This window comes from Trichophyton rubrum (assembly GCF_000151425.1).
Source record: "Trichophyton rubrum CBS 118892 genomic scaffold supercont2.1, whole genome shotgun sequence".
NCBI lineage: Eukaryota > Fungi > Ascomycota > Eurotiomycetes > Onygenales > Arthrodermataceae > Trichophyton > Trichophyton rubrum.
The window spans coordinates 3,142,464-3,158,186 of record NW_003456428.1 but is presented as its reverse complement, the minus strand read 5'-3'; the positions used below and the strand labels follow the sequence as shown (position 1 = coordinate 3,158,186).

At 46.8% G+C, this 15,723-nt stretch overlaps 6 protein-coding genes across 6 annotated transcripts; 3 read left to right on the top strand and 3 right to left on the bottom strand.

The window, feature by feature from the left end:
* Positions 1-433: 433 nt before the first annotated feature.
* On the top strand, positions 434-2,314 carry TERG_01191 (uncharacterized protein; the record flags this gene model as incomplete). The annotated part of the gene is made up of 4 exons (XM_003239161.1): positions 434-540; positions 637-891; positions 961-1,370; positions 1,431-2,314. The coding sequence occupies 4 exons, from the start codon at positions 434-436 to the stop codon at positions 2,312-2,314; spliced, it is 1,656 nt and encodes a 551-aa protein (XP_003239209.1).
* Positions 2,315-2,815: 501 nt separating this feature from the next.
* Positions 2,816-3,296, bottom strand: TERG_01190 (uncharacterized protein; the record flags this gene model as incomplete). The annotated part of the gene is made up of 3 exons (XM_003239160.1): positions 2,816-2,872; positions 2,939-3,062; positions 3,133-3,296. 3 exons carry the CDS (start codon positions 3,294-3,296, stop codon positions 2,816-2,818), a joined length of 345 nt encoding a protein of 114 aa, XP_003239208.1.
* Positions 3,297-4,654: 1,358 nt separating this feature from the next.
* On the bottom strand, positions 4,655-7,507 carry TERG_01189 (uncharacterized protein). The gene has a single exon (XM_047747722.1). It carries the CDS (start codon positions 7,079-7,081, stop codon positions 6,191-6,193), a length of 891 nt encoding a protein of 296 aa, XP_047603686.1. The 5' UTR covers positions 7,082-7,507; the 3' UTR covers positions 4,655-6,190.
* A 292-nt stretch (positions 7,508-7,799) lies between these two features.
* Positions 7,800-8,727, top strand: TERG_01188 (uncharacterized protein; the record flags this gene model as incomplete). Its single annotated transcript, XM_003239158.1, has 4 exons — positions 7,800-7,967; positions 8,032-8,104; positions 8,171-8,526; positions 8,602-8,727. 4 exons carry the CDS (start codon positions 7,800-7,802, stop codon positions 8,725-8,727), a joined length of 723 nt encoding a protein of 240 aa, XP_003239206.1.
* A 751-nt stretch (positions 8,728-9,478) lies between these two features.
* On the top strand, positions 9,479-10,496 carry TERG_01187 (GTP-binding nuclear protein GSP1/Ran; the record flags this gene model as incomplete). Its single annotated transcript, XM_003239157.1, has 5 exons — positions 9,479-9,550; positions 9,679-9,771; positions 9,866-10,019; positions 10,095-10,300; positions 10,365-10,496. The coding sequence occupies 5 exons, from the start codon at positions 9,479-9,481 to the stop codon at positions 10,494-10,496; spliced, it is 657 nt and encodes a 218-aa protein (XP_003239205.1).
* Positions 10,497-11,679: 1,183 nt separating this feature from the next.
* Positions 11,680-15,286, bottom strand: TERG_01186 (SWI/SNF family DNA-dependent ATPase; the record flags this gene model as incomplete). Its single annotated transcript, XM_003239156.2, has 3 exons — positions 11,680-11,694; positions 11,760-13,977; positions 14,028-15,286. The coding sequence occupies 3 exons, from the start codon at positions 15,284-15,286 to the stop codon at positions 11,680-11,682; spliced, it is 3,492 nt and encodes a 1,163-aa protein (XP_003239204.2).
* Between the last annotated feature and the right edge of the window lie 437 nt (positions 15,287-15,723).

Sequence of the window (15,723 nt, the reverse complement as noted above, 5' to 3'; positions counted from 1 at the left end):
CTACAACGCCATCGATTGCCCCCTGGCGGTGTCGTGCGCAGGCAGTTCATTGCCGTTGTACATGTACTGAATATCTCGGAGCTTCCATTGGTTCATACCCTATATCCACTGGTCCTCCAAGCGCTCGTTCTACTTTCCGGATGCAATAAAAACTAAGCCTTTGGATCTGCGATCATACCAGAACCTGGCCACCTAATTTCACCTGAACCGGCGTATTCCATACATAACGACCTCATTTAACGAATCTTCTTACCTTTCTTCCGCCAGACCCCTTTCTCTGGCATTCGGTTTCTCTGTTGATTCTTTTTCTCCTCCCTAGCGTTGCATATTCCCCTTTCTTTGACGAATTTACTTTTTAGCATTTTCTATTTACCCCTTCCTCTCTACTCTCCACTGATCAGACGGAACTCCAAACAGCCTTCAGCGACCCATCATGACGAAAAAGACTTCATCCAAGTGGAAGTCGCATTTTAATCCTTCCAAACTATTCTTCTACTTCATTTTTTACGGGATTCAGATAGGTTTCTTTGCCTATGGATGGTATGCAGAAACCTTATCCTTATTTCCCCTGGACCTTAACTTTGACCAGTCAAGTTATTAAGTAGAGACACATTCAGCTAACGTTGATTCAACCAGGTGGAAACAAGCTACTGATCAAAGACTGGCGGCCCTCAACACTCTCACCTTCTCAGTATGGATGTCTCGGGGTGCTGGGTTCGTGCTTTCGATAGATACAGCACTTATTCTTTTCCCCATGTGCAGAACACTTCTCAGATACGTCAGACCGAAGGTGAAATGGCTTCCTCTCGATGAAGCCCAGTGGTTCCATCGGCAGATTGCGTACTCCCTGCTCATCTTCAGTGTGATACATGTAGTAGCACATTACGTAAAGTAAGTACAATTGTTGCTTTTAACCCTGCACAATCACCCACAGTCGGGTTCTAATGAATGTCCAAACAGCTTTTTCAACATCGAGCGATACCAGAAACGCCCGGAAGCGGCTGTTCAAATTCATTATACCCAAGCTGGTGGAATCACCGGCCACGTAATGCTTCTCTGTATGCTGTTAATGTATACCACGTCGCATCACAGAATCAGGCAACAGTCGTACGAAACTTTCTGGTACACGCATCATCTATTCATTCCATTCCTGCTAGCTTTATACACACATGCTACTGGATGCTTTGTACGAGACACACCCGACCCCATCTCTCCATTTGCAGGCAAGAAATTCTGGGATCATTGTATTGGGTATGAGGGATGGAGATGGGAACTTTGGGGTGGTGGCCTCTACCTCATTGAAAGACTCTATCGAGAGATCAGAGCTGCGAGAGATACTGAGATTGTCAAGGTTGTTCGACATCCATACGGTTAGTGGACTGATACACATGTACCTCTTGCATACTGAATTACTAACGTTTAATGAACAGATGCCATGGAGATCCAATTCCGTAAACCCAGCCTGCGCTACAAGCCCGGACAATGGCTCTTCCTTCAGGTACCAGATGTCTCTCGAACACAGTGGCATCCATTCACTATCACGTCGTGCCCTCATGATCCCTACATAAGTATCCACATCAGACAGGTAGGAGATTTCACCCGTGAACTCGGTAACCGACTTGGTTGCGGCCCCGAGCAAGCAAAGGACATCGACGGCCTTGATCCTCTCGGCATGTACGAGATCGCCATGCAGAATGGCCAGACAATGCCGCAAATCCGCATCGATGGCCCCTACGGAGCTCCTGCAGAAGACGTGTTCAGCAATGATGTTGCCATTCTCATCGGCACAGGCATCGGAGTTACCCCTTGGGCATCCATACTAAAGGATATCTGGCACTACCGAGCCGGACCTAACCCTCCAACCCGTCTCCGCCGAGTCGAATTCATCTGGATTTGCAAAGATACCAGCTCATTTGAATGGTTCCAAGCACTTCTCTCTTCCCTGGAAGCTCAATCTGCTGAAGAAGCTCGTTCTGGCCAGGAATTCCTTCGCATACACACTTACCTTACCCAACGATTCGACCAAGACACAGCTGCCAACATCTACCTGAACTCCGTAGGTCAGGAACTTGATCCTCTTACTGAACTAAGAACAGGCACCAAATTCGGCCGTCCGGACTTTGCCCGGTTCTTCGGTGCGTTGCGTTCTAGTATCATGGATCGTACATATATGTCCAACCTTGAGGCAACGCGTCGCGCTGATGTTGGAGTCTACTTCTGCGGTCCGAACCAGGCGGCCAAGCAGGTTAAAAAGGCAGCGAAGGAATGTACAAGCAAAGAAGTCAAGTTCAAGTTCTGGAAAGAACACTTCTAGCTCTGGCTTGCTTGCCTCTTTCTTTTACCAAATATACACTCTGATATACCCACACCGTCTACATACACATGTAAGACTTTTTTGACTTCCGTTACTACTAGTTAGAGTATAAATTTTGAACCCCGGCCTGAATGCCTTTGTTTGCGTTTTCTGTCTTGCCGTGCGGTATTTTTTACAGCTTTTATGGATTTTAGCGCTTTTATCTTACTGAATGTATACCCGATTCTTTTCTTTCAGTCATAAGGCCTGTCGTAAGCTGTTGCCTAAAATGTGATAATATTTCAGACGTAAGAGCACCTCGTTACGTATTGATAGTAACAATTAGAGCCATGCTAGTCCGACTTTCCTTCCATATACGAATGAAACATGCCCGAACCAGACCCTAAACAGGTGCCGTAAAGATAACCAGACCCTACAGTAGTTTAATACATTGTTTATCATCCGAAGCTGCGTCCTCGATCGAGGTTCCCGCAGCTTGGCCAGTCATAGAGCTAGCTCCATCTATCGACCCAACAAGCCGCCTTTAGAGTCGTTCGTTGAGCCGTTCCTTTCCGTGTTCTATTACAACGGCCAAGTTAGTAGCTGTACAACATGAACGAGGAACAGGTAGCAAGGACACCATACCTCTGATTCCTGCAGGTCTCCCTTCTCTAGTATCTTGGTAATACATTCCACCTCATCCGATGTTCCGAACTCATTCGACAGTGTTGCCTTGCTAGCTCCGTCATGAATTCCTTGTGCACCATGTCTAAAATAGAGAAGTTAGGTATCAAGAAGCAGGCATCATATCAATAACCGGGAGATACAACACAACATACCTGTGAGTAATGAATATCTTCCATCCACTGACCACTTGAGCTAGAGGAACTGTCTTGTCTTTCCTCCACTGCTTTACGCTGGCAACATCATCGACGTAGACGACGAAATCATCCGTCTCTCCCTTGTAGAAGACCTTGTAAACTCCGACGTTTCCGCGAGCCATGATTGCAATATTGTGTCTGTGCCGTGCGTCCTTCTGATTCAATAAATAAGCCTGGAATCGCTTTAATGGCCAAGCAGGGAACTTAAGTAGTTATAGATTGGCGGGGTAGAAGGCTGAGAAGGCAAAGCGCGTGTGTGGCTGGTTGCTGAAAGTATAAGGGTCTAGATATCAGGTTTGCCAGGTGGTATGTATATGTAGATGTAGATAGACGCAGGTGTTTTGACGAACGGTTATATAGTCAATTGAACAAAGACTGAGTGACGCTGTACTGCTACGGAGTGCAGCAGCGTCTCTATTTATGTCCGAGACAGCCCACAATTCTCTTGCGTGTCCCCATCGCCGGCTCCTGCTCGTGCTATGCGCTGCAATTAATCGGATGTACATCGTCGCCGTCCAGCTTCCCGCCTGTGTTGCTTGTCACTGCTTCGACCGACGTCATAGCGGGCCCTGGGTCTTGGCGTTTATCCCTGGTCACGTGTGACGTCACGTCTCTCCTTCCCTTTTTTGGCTTGCAGTCCTTCCATCACCTTCGGAGTCTTCTTGATCTGCACGGGAGGTAGCGTCACTCAGCTCCACGAGGCACAGAAACGGAGTCGATAAGGGAGTATTATAGGCGGCAACGAGCGGAACTGCAGCTTGCATTGTTGATATAGCTAAAGCTAAGAAGACGTCTCTGGAACCATCTACCTAGTACGGAGTAGGGACTAGTTACAAAGAAGCATGCTAGCTATGGAGAAGAACGCGCAAAGGAGCTCCTCCAGATCCTTCGTCTCCTTGCGTCCGGCAAGGGGAATGATGATACCTACACTTCAACTGGTCTGTTACGACGAGAGCGGCCGGGAGCGGTAAAAATCGAGACACCCCATCTGGTACGTTTGTCCATCTTGGTCCTCTCCTTGAAATATTTAGCGCGTTTCTCGAGAGCTTCGTGCTGCACCATCTCATCAGCATCAGACTTGATCTGTGGCAAGGCCGTGCATCCTGGTGAAGAGCTTCTTGATTCTACATTGGCTTCGATTGTATCATCGAACTCCCGAGTGCTATGCTTGGAGATAGGACTGGTGGGTGCCGTCGTGCTCGTCTCATCAGCAGCACCGCTTTTTGAGTTAGAGGTAATTGACTGGGTCGTAACAGATGCAATGCTGCTTCCACGGCGGGAGAATGGGCGGCGGCTGCTGAGGCTCCGAAAGAACGAGCCAGCCTGAGATCGGATAGATTGTCCACCGCGGCCTGGCATTCCTGGGTATGGGATAATATCACAAGTCCAGATCTCAGACAGCCACCTCTCCATGCGCGCTCTGGTCTGACGGTTCGGAGTTAAAGTTTCCATTGGGGTCACCAGGATGGCTTGGGGCCGTGACGGTGACACGCTCGGGGTTTGATCTCGTCGCGGTGCGGCCTCTGTCCCTTTGATACGAACTAGTCTGCAGATGGGCTGAACCATATTACCAGCTTCGTTGATCGTTATCACGGGTCGTCTTTTAATTGGAAACATAACTCTCGTTCCAATCCTAGGGGTGTCCACCGTGATTTCCGGGGCCATGTTCAGCAGGAGCTGGTCCTTCCACTGATCAGCCTCCTTTGGAGAGCACGCGGTCATGACGAGCTCAAAGGTATCGCCGCTGACAACATATAGCAGTTTCCAGGAATGAGGTGTTCTTGTACATTGCAAACCTGCTCAGGCCAATGATTAGCATCGTGCTTTTTTAGGTAGGTTTTGGAGCACGGGATGAGCAAACCTGGTTTCTCATTGACATTCTCGACCTTTGCCCGGGTTGTAGCGATGACGGCCAGTACGCCGAATTTACGAGTTTCGGCTCGAGGAACAGCTAGGATGATATGTGAAGCAAAGAGAGCGCAAGCCATATACTCCCCTACAATCGACTCCGTGGTCTCGTATGTAATATGCAGAACACCGCAGGCTTTTAGAGGCCCAAAATCACGAAGAATATCCCTCTCTCTACCCTAAGGTAATGTTAGTTTGGTAGTTAAATGGAAGTAGGTGATTAACTTACAAAACCTGTGAAGTCAAGCTTGTTACGAAGGAGTAACGTTTTTGCCAGGCGATCCTTGGCTACGGGGTCCCCAGTTGCTCGATTGATCTCCTGGACTGTATCAATCATGCATTGGTGAACCTTCTCAAGAGCTTCGTGAGCTGCTGGGCAATCTGAGGATGGCGTGCATTTCAGTAAATCTGATAGGAACAATTGGTACTTGCACACCCTTTGAATTGGCTATCACCAGAGCTAGTTAGATCTGACTATTCTCGTGAGTTATGGGTTTGAAGTTGTTCTCACCTTGGCAAGCAGGTCACCGATGGTAAGTGCTTGATTTGGGCTCAGCTCCTTGCACTCTATGGGTGCCAATGATCGAGAGAGCGCTTCAGTGCCATTGTCCCAGACCTGAAAGTCAACGGTTTTTCGGAGCTTCTCAACTTCCTGCAACACCAAAGGGTACTTGATGCCATATTCCTCGTAAACTTTGAACTTTGGGAGCTAGTTGAATGATGGATTAGTTCCAAACAAGTTTAGCAACCCAGGAATTATTCTTTTAAATCTAGCTTACCTTTGACATCAAAATTTCAGCTACCCTCTGGACTTCGCTAGGCTCAGCAGCAATGTTCCTGGATGACTTAATCCGGTGCTCGACAGATTCACGCATCCTCCGACTGGTCACTGATTTGCGATGGACATCAGTGCTAGACTTTTTTGACGTTTTCTTTTTCGCCATCCATTTCATAGATGCTGCAAAGGCAGCGGTGGGGACACGTGGGATGGCAGCTCGAAGTGCGTCTAGAAATGTGCTGTGCAACCTCAGCAATGTTCCCACGCATCGTCCGAGTCCAGTCTGAGTCTTTATCGGGGCTATTACTACCTGTAGGCGGGCATGTTCAGCTAGAGTACATAGAGTATGAGTATTGTGAAATCACTTACATCTCCCAGGGCTCGTAATCCGGACACGTAGACGGCTTCAGTGCCTAGCAATTCTTGAAGAATTTGACGTCTCTGGACAGCACGGTTCCAAGCAGCCTCATCGCGAGAGACTGAGGTAGTCAACCGGTTGCTCTCAAGAGACGCTCTTGCTGCTTCGGAACTAGAGAACACGCTGGTGCTATACATGGTACTAGTTACCGTGTTTGTACGTGCTCCGTTAGCTACACTCAATGTTGCCTGACTAAAGCTTGCAGTTTCTATGTTGTTTATAAGGCCAGACGAGCAGTCAGAACCCTCATCTGGGGGGCAATCTGGTTCGTTGTCGGGATATTTGATATAGCTTTGCTCTTCCGTATTCCCGTTCGGCCAGTTTAGGACAAAGTTTCGAGGGATCTGTACATCAGTTCCGTTATTACGGACACTCCTCATCCATTTTTTGAAGCTATAGCCATCCTGGCTAACGGGAGCCACAGAATCATTGGATTCCGTCGAACGTCGTCTACTGTCCGCCTCAGTTGGGGATTCGCCCTGCAGTTCATTTTCAGGGTCATTTTGAAACAATTCAGACAATGCACAGTCAATGTCTAGTGGAAATTCCACCACGGCATCGAGGGATTCCCTGGATTCCATGGCTTTTCGCGTAATATTGACGTGTAAAAATGAAGGACAAAAGCACAGCGAGCATAGACAGTAAAACAAAACGAAGGAATGGCATACAATATGAAGGTCTAAGGAATGAAAATGAGGGAAACATGTAGTGGAATGGAAGAGAGGTTGGGTTGTGGTGAGAAAAATTTTCACCAGGCGTCCTTTCTTCCATTTTGGGGAAGGGGCAACAGAGAACCGTAGCATCCAAAGCCGCACTACGACTAAGCAAGGGGTAAGCACTGTAGTATAGAGGGAGACTATACACAATGAACAGACAGATGAGAGTTTAAGATATGCAGTGTGTAGGCTGACGTATTCACAGCATATATTAATGTTGATAAATCAGCCAGCTCCTGCATTATCTGGAATCTGGCCTGCATTGGTAGATAAATCCTCCTATACAGAGACATATGCAGGAAAGGGAGAGATATCCAACTATATAGATATCCAAAAAGATTAAAGGGGGGAGGGGTTTATATCACCCACAATAAATAGTAGTTCAAACTACTTCTATGTGCTATCATGGGCAATAATGCGGCTTTATAATGATCAAGCCAAGGGCTCAAAGGGGTATAAACATAATATATGGAATTATATATTGATATTAGTGTAGCAGCCCATAAAATTTCTCTCTTTCATAGAGACATAGACGGCAAAAAGGTAGGTGGATAGATGCATAGCTTTGTGTATGAGAAATGAAATGCTATCCCGCGATTTTTTGATCTGGACGCTTTTTAAAATGAATGAGGATGACTAAGCCGAATCTTCGTTCTTGGCAGGTTTGAACAGTTTGCACTCGGCGATAAGATGGGGAAACCCAACATGGAAGCTGGGACCCTCGACAAAAAGCGACATCTCACCTGCTTCAACCCCAGAGGTACACGGCCGAAGCCATGGACTTCTAATCAAATGTGAGAGTATCATGGGCATTCCGATGAACGACATCCATACTCCTACGGTGCCTGCTGGGCCCGTTTCGGGTGCAGGCTCTACAAGCACGGATCTCTCAAAGGCGGGTCTGACGCAGCTCTTTGATGAAAAGGAGAAGCTAGAGGCAGAGTTGAAAATACTTAGCGACGTGCTCGTATCTGTATGCTGATGTCTATCCTATCCAGCCTGTCTTATACTAATGGGGATCTAACGAATTTCTATAGCATGGCGTTGACATGAACACGAATCTTCTTACTGAAGACGGCTTTCCAAGGGCAGATCTGGATATTGCACAAAGTACAGTGGCTTACTCTTACCTTAATTCTTCGTGATTTCTTCTCCTAACTTGCCTGTGGTGGATAGTTCGGACTACGAGAGCGCGGATAATACGTTTACGAAATGATTATAAGGCCGTCATGCTGAAAGTTGAAGATGGATTAGCTGCGTATTTTGCTAGCACAAAAGATAAAGACGGGAATATTTCCGCTACTCCGTCTATCCGGCCCTCAGCAACATCTCGAAATGTAGAGGGAGTTCCTACAGCCCAGGTGGACACTCTCGACATGCCATTTGCCAAGGTCAACAGTGTGGCGGACGGGAGTCCTGCAGCCAAAGCTGGCCTGAAGGCTGGAGACAAGGTCTGCAACTTTGGTAACATAACCTGGGCTAACCATGAAAACCTGACGAAGATTGCAGCCGTTGTCACAAATAACGTAGAGGTAGATGCTCCCCGGATTGAAAAAAAGCTTATTTACCCTAGCTTCACTTCGCTGACCCTTATTTGGTTTGATTAGCTTCCTATCCTTGTCAAAATAATGAGAGATTCCGATGGAGAAAACTCGCCACTTACCTTGCGGCTCACTCCAAGTCACAGCTGGGGCGGTCGGGGGCTGTTGGGTTGTCATTTAGTGCCATTGTGAAGTACTGTACACTGTACCTTTCGCCGCACGAAAGTGAAAATAACCCATTGCCATATTGAAAGGGCACGGTTGTTTATCAGCTGATTTGAATTTGATTCCTTCATGGCTTGAGAGGGATTAGGTTGTCTGATCTTCTGACGAGGCCATCTTGCCCTGAGTAACCACAGCTACTGCATTGTACAAATATATACACCGAAGGACGAATCAAGAACCATTTACTAACAAAACCAGTGAGATCGAAAGTCACTCTTACGATAGCTAGTACAACATAACATTAAAGAGGTATTGTTCTTTAAGCTATTTTATTCTATAGCTAAATGGCGTTTGAACGTTCCTGATAATACCAAAGCCGGTTGGTCAACAGCCTAGTCATGATACTCTGAGTACCTTCGACTTTTAATATTGAATATCAAATGCAACCCGTTTTGCTTCTTCCACCTTTACTTTAATGAGCCGCAACCGTCACTTAATTAGTCAGCCCCCTCCGTGTGGCAAGGACTAGTCACGTGCCTACATAAATTTCAACCCAACCATCTGTTCCGTTTCGGGCTTGTTTTTTTCTTGAGTTGATATCGTCGCCTTTTTAACGACTTCTGCTTTTCCTTCGATACCCAACTACCGGCATCAGACTAGCCTGTCTGTCCTCCTCGCCAGCGACAGATAGCATCTACTGCTCGATTTCGCCTTCTCAGGTCTTATCTAAGGCTGTCCCTGCCCCTCCATCTCGCCAACAACCCCTCCCAGCATAAAAATGGCTGCTGTGCCTGAAGAGAACATACCCACCTTCAAGCTCGTCCTTGTCGGTGACGGTGGTACTGGAAAGGTGAGCCTTTGTCCCCGCGCAGCTTGTGGCGATGCGTAATACTTTCTGCGGCCGAACGAGCATCTAAATGAACGATATTTCACGGTGTTCATTGGGAAGTTGATCAGCTAACCATCTGTTTAATGTAGACCACCTTCGTTAAGCGTCATCTTACTGGCGAATTCGAGAAGAAATACATTGCCACTCTCGGTGTCGAAGTTCACCCACTGAAGTTCCAGACCGTACGTCTCCATGCCCTCTCCTCCAGGTTTAGGCTACAAAGACAAGCCTTTGTGGAAAAGGACTTCAGCCTCTTACTAACCCTACAATCATCAGAACTTGGGTCCGATTAAGTTTGATGTCTGGGATACTGCCGGTCAAGAAAAGTTTGGTGGACTCCGAGATGGATACTACATCAACGGCCAGTGCGGTATCATCATGTTTGATGTCACTTCCCGTATCACCTACAAGAACGTCCCATCCTGGCACCGTAAGTGGAATCCCATCTATTTTCTTGATATTTGTGTGATATAATCATCAAGCTAACTCCAGGAAACACGATAAGGTGACCTTGTCCGTGTCTGTGAGAATGTCCCAATTGTCCTCTGTGGAAACAAGGTCGATGTCAAGGAACGTAAGGTAAAGGCCAAGACCATCACTTTCCACCGCAAGAAGAACCTTCAGTACTACGACATCTCCGCCAAATCCAACTACAACTTCGAGAAGCCATTCTTGTGGTTGGCCAGAAAACTTGTTGGAAACCAGGGTTTGGTCAGTCTTATCCATACCACTTCCTTTTTTCGCACCTTCTATCTACGAACTAACATTGGAACAGGAATTCGCCGCCGGCATTGCTCTTGCTCCTCCAGAGGTCAACGTTGACCTCGCTGAGCTCCAGAAACAGGAACAGGAAATGAAGGAGGCTGCCAGCATGCCTCTGCCAGACGAGGAGGATGCCGATCTGTAAACTGGATCGTTGAAAAAATCAGCTGGACGATTGCTCGCTCGCCTTTTCCAAAATTGATCAGGCCAGGTGCAAGGATACGTGGATACGATTTGGTTTGGAACGGGATGTAATACAGAAACAATTGACGATGAGCACGAATAGGAGAAAGAAGAATTAAAAGAAGAAAAAAAAAAGTCTCAACAAAATATCTGAAACAAAGAAATCAGTTTCCGCACCGCATACAACAACACAAACCAATCGACAACAAGCATAAACAGCATGTCCAGCATGGGTGATATCTTAGAATGACGGCAAGCATTAACTTTAACGTCAAGGTTACCAGGCAAAATTTACATAATACAATACCCTTTTAGTAATATCCTTACTTAAGGAAACACAACCATATAACTCCTTAATATTTAAACTACGCAGCGAATTTGGAAAGACTACAGGGTTTTTCGTCGAGCTAGAGTAAGCAGGCTGACAGTCAAGCTTCTAGCCCTATAGGTTACATAAAGTGTCCTATGCCTTTCGTAGGACTGAGTTTGATACAAATATTGATACCCTAGTACATTTCAAATCATATTACTTGGGAAACAACTATTCAAGAGTAGACTGCATCCTCTCAATGAAGCAACATCAAAAAGGTAAGAGAGTATAACCGTTTCCTGCGATACTTCGAGACTGCTTTCTATTCTATAGGCGAATTCTCGAGATCGTTGTATAACGGAGTCTTGGACGACGAGGGAGGTAGGTACAAAGAAAATAAATACTTCCTAAGACACTCAAAAGAATCTACCTAGGGTATATGTCTATGGATCTGGTGGTATGTTGGGGGAGTATATATACCCGCAGCCAAGACCAAAAATAAATGAAGGCAAAAAGAAGATAAGAAAGGGGATATCAAACAACACCTTTTACCAAGGAGAAAATGTACCGCCCACCAAACCTGTACAAGATATCATGATGTATGAAAGAAAGGGAGAAGACAAAGCAGCGGATGTACCGAGATATAAAAAGAAATGTGAACATGAGGAAGTGCTGTGTGGTGTTCATAAGGTGAAAAACAAGAGAATGAACTGAAACTGAAGTTCAGTAGTATCCTCCTATTGATACCAACACTTCTCCCAACCGGAGGTGCAAGATATTGAATACAATATCGAGGATTAAAAAAAGAAAGAAAGAAAAAGAGAGAAAGAAAGGGCTACTGATGGCCGTTCTAGAAATGGACGAAACCGTTAGCGGGAGAAATATGAGGTTAGCACAAACAGGGAATGAACTTACGAATAGGAAGTTCAATTCCTGGACACCCAGTCTGCCAACGTTAGAGCTTGCTTTCTCATCTAAAGCGCCCTCTATAATCTGTCTCTTCTTATCTTGGAGAGCAATAATTCGATCTTCGACTGTGTTTTCAATCAAAAGTCTATGAACCATAACAGGTCTTAATTGCCCAATACGATGAGCACGATCAATGGCCTGGTCCTCAATATATGGGTTCCAGAAAGGATCAAGAATAATAACTTGCGAGGCAGCAACGAGATTGAGGCCGGAGTTACCAGCTTTGAGCGAGACAAGCATGATACGGCAGTCTGGGTTATCGGTAAAGTCGAGGACGGAGTCGTTGCGGTCTGCTGGTTTCATACTGCCGTCATAACGCCTGTAGTTCCAGCCTCGTCGGTTGATAGGAACTTCGATAAGGTCAAGAAGGGAAGTAAACTGGCTGAATATGATAGTCTTCTCGTCCCCTGAATCACGTAGTGATTGTAGAATTTCAATTGTCTTATCGACTTTGGCACTGGTTTCCCACCGTTTATCAAGGGTGCGAAGGTATTTGCGTTTGGCCTTGACGTTACGCTGGGCGTCCTTTTTTAGCTCAGCAAGAGTTTTCTTCGGTTTGGCTTTCCCTTTGCCCTTTTTGCTTCTTTCTTCGTCTCTATCCCGGACGATAAAGCCATTGAGCGTGCCCCTGTTATCATCGTCGCTGTCGCTGTCGCTATCCGCCGTATCATCAGCTTGTCCAACAGACTTTCCATCTTCAGCAGTTGTGTTTTCACCCGAGACATGGACTTTCTGGAAGGATGCATGGTCTGTAACCTTCTTGGGGTCAATCTTGGCCCGACAGGAAGGACATTTAACCTCTATTGTCCCATCATTGCCCTGCATCAATCCTTGCGCGGGATCTGAGATCCTTGCAAAGCATTCTGCACAGGTGCTGTGACCACAAGGAAAGAAGATAACTGCGTTTTCAGCCACGTCTATGCAAACTGGACATTCCAAGGCCTCTTGCGCCTTGAGTCGTTCAACGACAGTATTGTCAAGCTTTTTGGCGTTAGCAATGAGGTCAATTTCTCCTGAATTGGTGACAAGATTGACTGCGAAATCATTAATTAGATGCGGATGGCAGCAAGCCTGGCGCAATCGCAATAGTAAAACAAGCACATTCGAATAATTTCTCCCAACAGTGCCAGCCTGGAGATATCTATTGAACTGAAGTTGTGACTGGGTTTCAAGAGCCTTGTAGAATTCTTGCTCATCTGAGCTGAAGATGGTATGCACTTTTTCAGTGACACGAGGAGGAAGTTGAAGAATCGGTTTTCCATCTATTTTGGACGATTTGGTGCGGCGGAGAAGGATTGCTTTGAGAAGAGCCTGGAGTTTCTTCATAGCCGTACTTTGGACTGCGTTTGTATCATTTTTCAGGGGTCTTGTAAATGTGCTATTGAACCGCTCGAGCTTGTTGTACGGTCCAATTCGGAGGAAACATATCAAGGAGTAGAGCTCTTGCACATTATTCATCATTGGAGTGCCACTCATACACCACCTATAGATCGATTGGAGTTCATAGCATGCCTGAGCACTCTTGGTACCGCGGTTCTTAATACACTGTGCTTCATCGATGATGATTCGGTACCACTTGCTAATTTCACCTAGTAGTGGCATATCATCCAGGGGTGTAATAGAGAGATTTTGATAAGCGGTTGGGTTGTCCTTTTTGAATTTCATCCACTGCTCCTTGCGTTTGAGTTCAGATGCTAAAGTGCCAAATGTAGTCAACACAACGTCGTAACGCCGCAAGTCCTGAAATTTGATTGAACGGCGCTCTCCGTGTAGGATGAAGATGGAGAGCTGGTTTTGAGAACCTGGTTTCAACATGCGGTTAATTTCGCGCTTCCACTGTTGAATTAAAGCAACCGGGGCGATGATAAGGTTTGTCTTGCGCGCAGGGTCGGTACTGGGCCTAGAGACCATCAAGGCTAGTGCCTGGATCGTCTTCCCGAGGCCCATGTCATCCGCGAGAATTCCTCCCTTGTTTGAGCCTTCTTCCATTGATCTCATCCAGGCTAGCCCCAGTTTCTGGTGCTCCATAAGTGGGAATTTGAGCGCTTCTGGAGTCCCTTCACGGTTGAGGTCGAGTTCTTGGTCTGGACGAATGTTCTCGAGGAGAGACTTGAGCTCCTTTTTCATTTCGTCGGGAGTCAGTCCGTCAACGGCATACATTTCCCTATCGTCATTAGCCATAGTAGCATGCTAGATTGTTACAATATTACTTACCGTAAGCTATCGATCCGTGATCTTGCCGATAAATAGGCATGTGATGCTTCTCTTCCACAGAGGCAGCCTGGTGGGCATTGGTTGGTCATAAATGGTCGCATAGAAGGTGGATAGTTTAACTCTTCCAGACTTCTATTAAAGTCAAAGGTTCTTAGGCCCTGACCAAACATCTGTCCAAGTCTGTGAACTCCAGGGAGCCGTTCGCTAGATCCCGCAACACTCGAATTTCCGTATGGATTTCCCTTGTAAGTTGGGGCAATATACATGGCCCTAGGACTGTTGCCGACTGCCGCGGACGGAGCCCTGTTCGGTAATGAATTCGATGAATCCTCTACATCACTATCACTGCTCAACTCGATATAATTATTTGGAGTGGCACGCCAGGGTTCTTCAGTTCTTGACCCATTATTTTGTGAGAATCCGGATCCAAATGAGCGGCCACCAAAGCCGGTCTTCTGCCAGGAGCTTGTGGAATTGCTGGCGTCTTTTCTCTCAAAAACGCTGCTTCGCGAAGGAACTGGGAAACCAGAGGACGATCTGGATGCTGACACAGGCCCAAGCGGAGGAAGCATAGGCCTCGCCTGTTCGCTCATTGGACTAAGTGTTGATGCATGTCTTCCTAGTTGTGGCCGTGGAGTGAAATGCGGCTGAGTATATTCCTGAATTGGTGTTGGGTTTTGCCGCTGAAGCATCGCTGTCGGAGCAGGAGGTGGAGGAGGTCGATATACAATCTCATCCTGTTCATCAGATCTTGACGAATTATGTAACGTCTCATCCCAGGTCTCCTGCAAAGTGCGAGCAAACTCTTCGTCTCTGCGCTCTTGTTCTCGCCGTTCTTTAAGCCAGGCCTCAGCTTTACGCTGCTCCTCCTCTAGTGCGATGAATTCATCATCTTCGTCTATGCCAAAAAAACCAAGCAGATCAGGGTCGGGAGCAGTAGCGGAAGCAGGCTGGTTAGAAGGGCCAGTGTTTCGTTGAGAAGAGGCGTGTCGACGAGTTTTCGAGTCGTGGAGTAGAGCAGACGAAGTGTTGGGCGACGAGGGCGCTCGAGGCCGTTTTCGTGAAGGACCAGCTTCCATGGCGGGCGCAGGCAGGTGGGATGAAGAGGAGGAAGACGAGGAAGACGCCTGAGGTGGCGTCCTGTGCTGGGTTGTGGTTTTGGTAGTCGGTGGCAGCGGGGACAGCGCTCGACGGCTTCCAGCCGGGGTGTTGTTGTAGCTGAAAGTGGCCTTGTCCTCGGAGTCCGACCATGAAAGCATTTTTTCAATCTCGCCTGAGTCCATCTGTTGGACTGGACTCCGTAACGCGAGATCTTATCTCAGCTGCAAGCAGTCAGAGATCCTGATTCCTTTATGCGCCTCTTTCCGACGTATCGTCTCAGCCATACACACCACAGGGTTATATGCGGCTCAAATTCCGGTGTTGGTTATCAGCGTATCAAGCGTGCGACTTACTGGACCAGCCGTCACTTAGCTCGGGTCCTAGACACGATGAACAGTTAGATGATTTCGCGCACAGGAGATTGACTATCCAGCGTGTTTCAGGCCAAACCTTTGGAATGTCCGGAGTATATGTGTGGCTGACCCTCACAAACCCGCTGGCCTGTCATAAAATGACATCGTCAGCTCATCATCGATGATGAAATCTTTTTTAAGATTTATTATTTTTGTTTAATTTTTTTTTTTTTTTTTTTGGA

What these genes read in the sequence shown, in the direction of transcription:
- TERG_01189 (XM_047747722.1), bottom strand. Translation starts at nt 7,081, where the DNA reads ATGCTACGGTTCTCTGTTGCCCCTTCCCCAAAATGGAAGAAAGGACGC.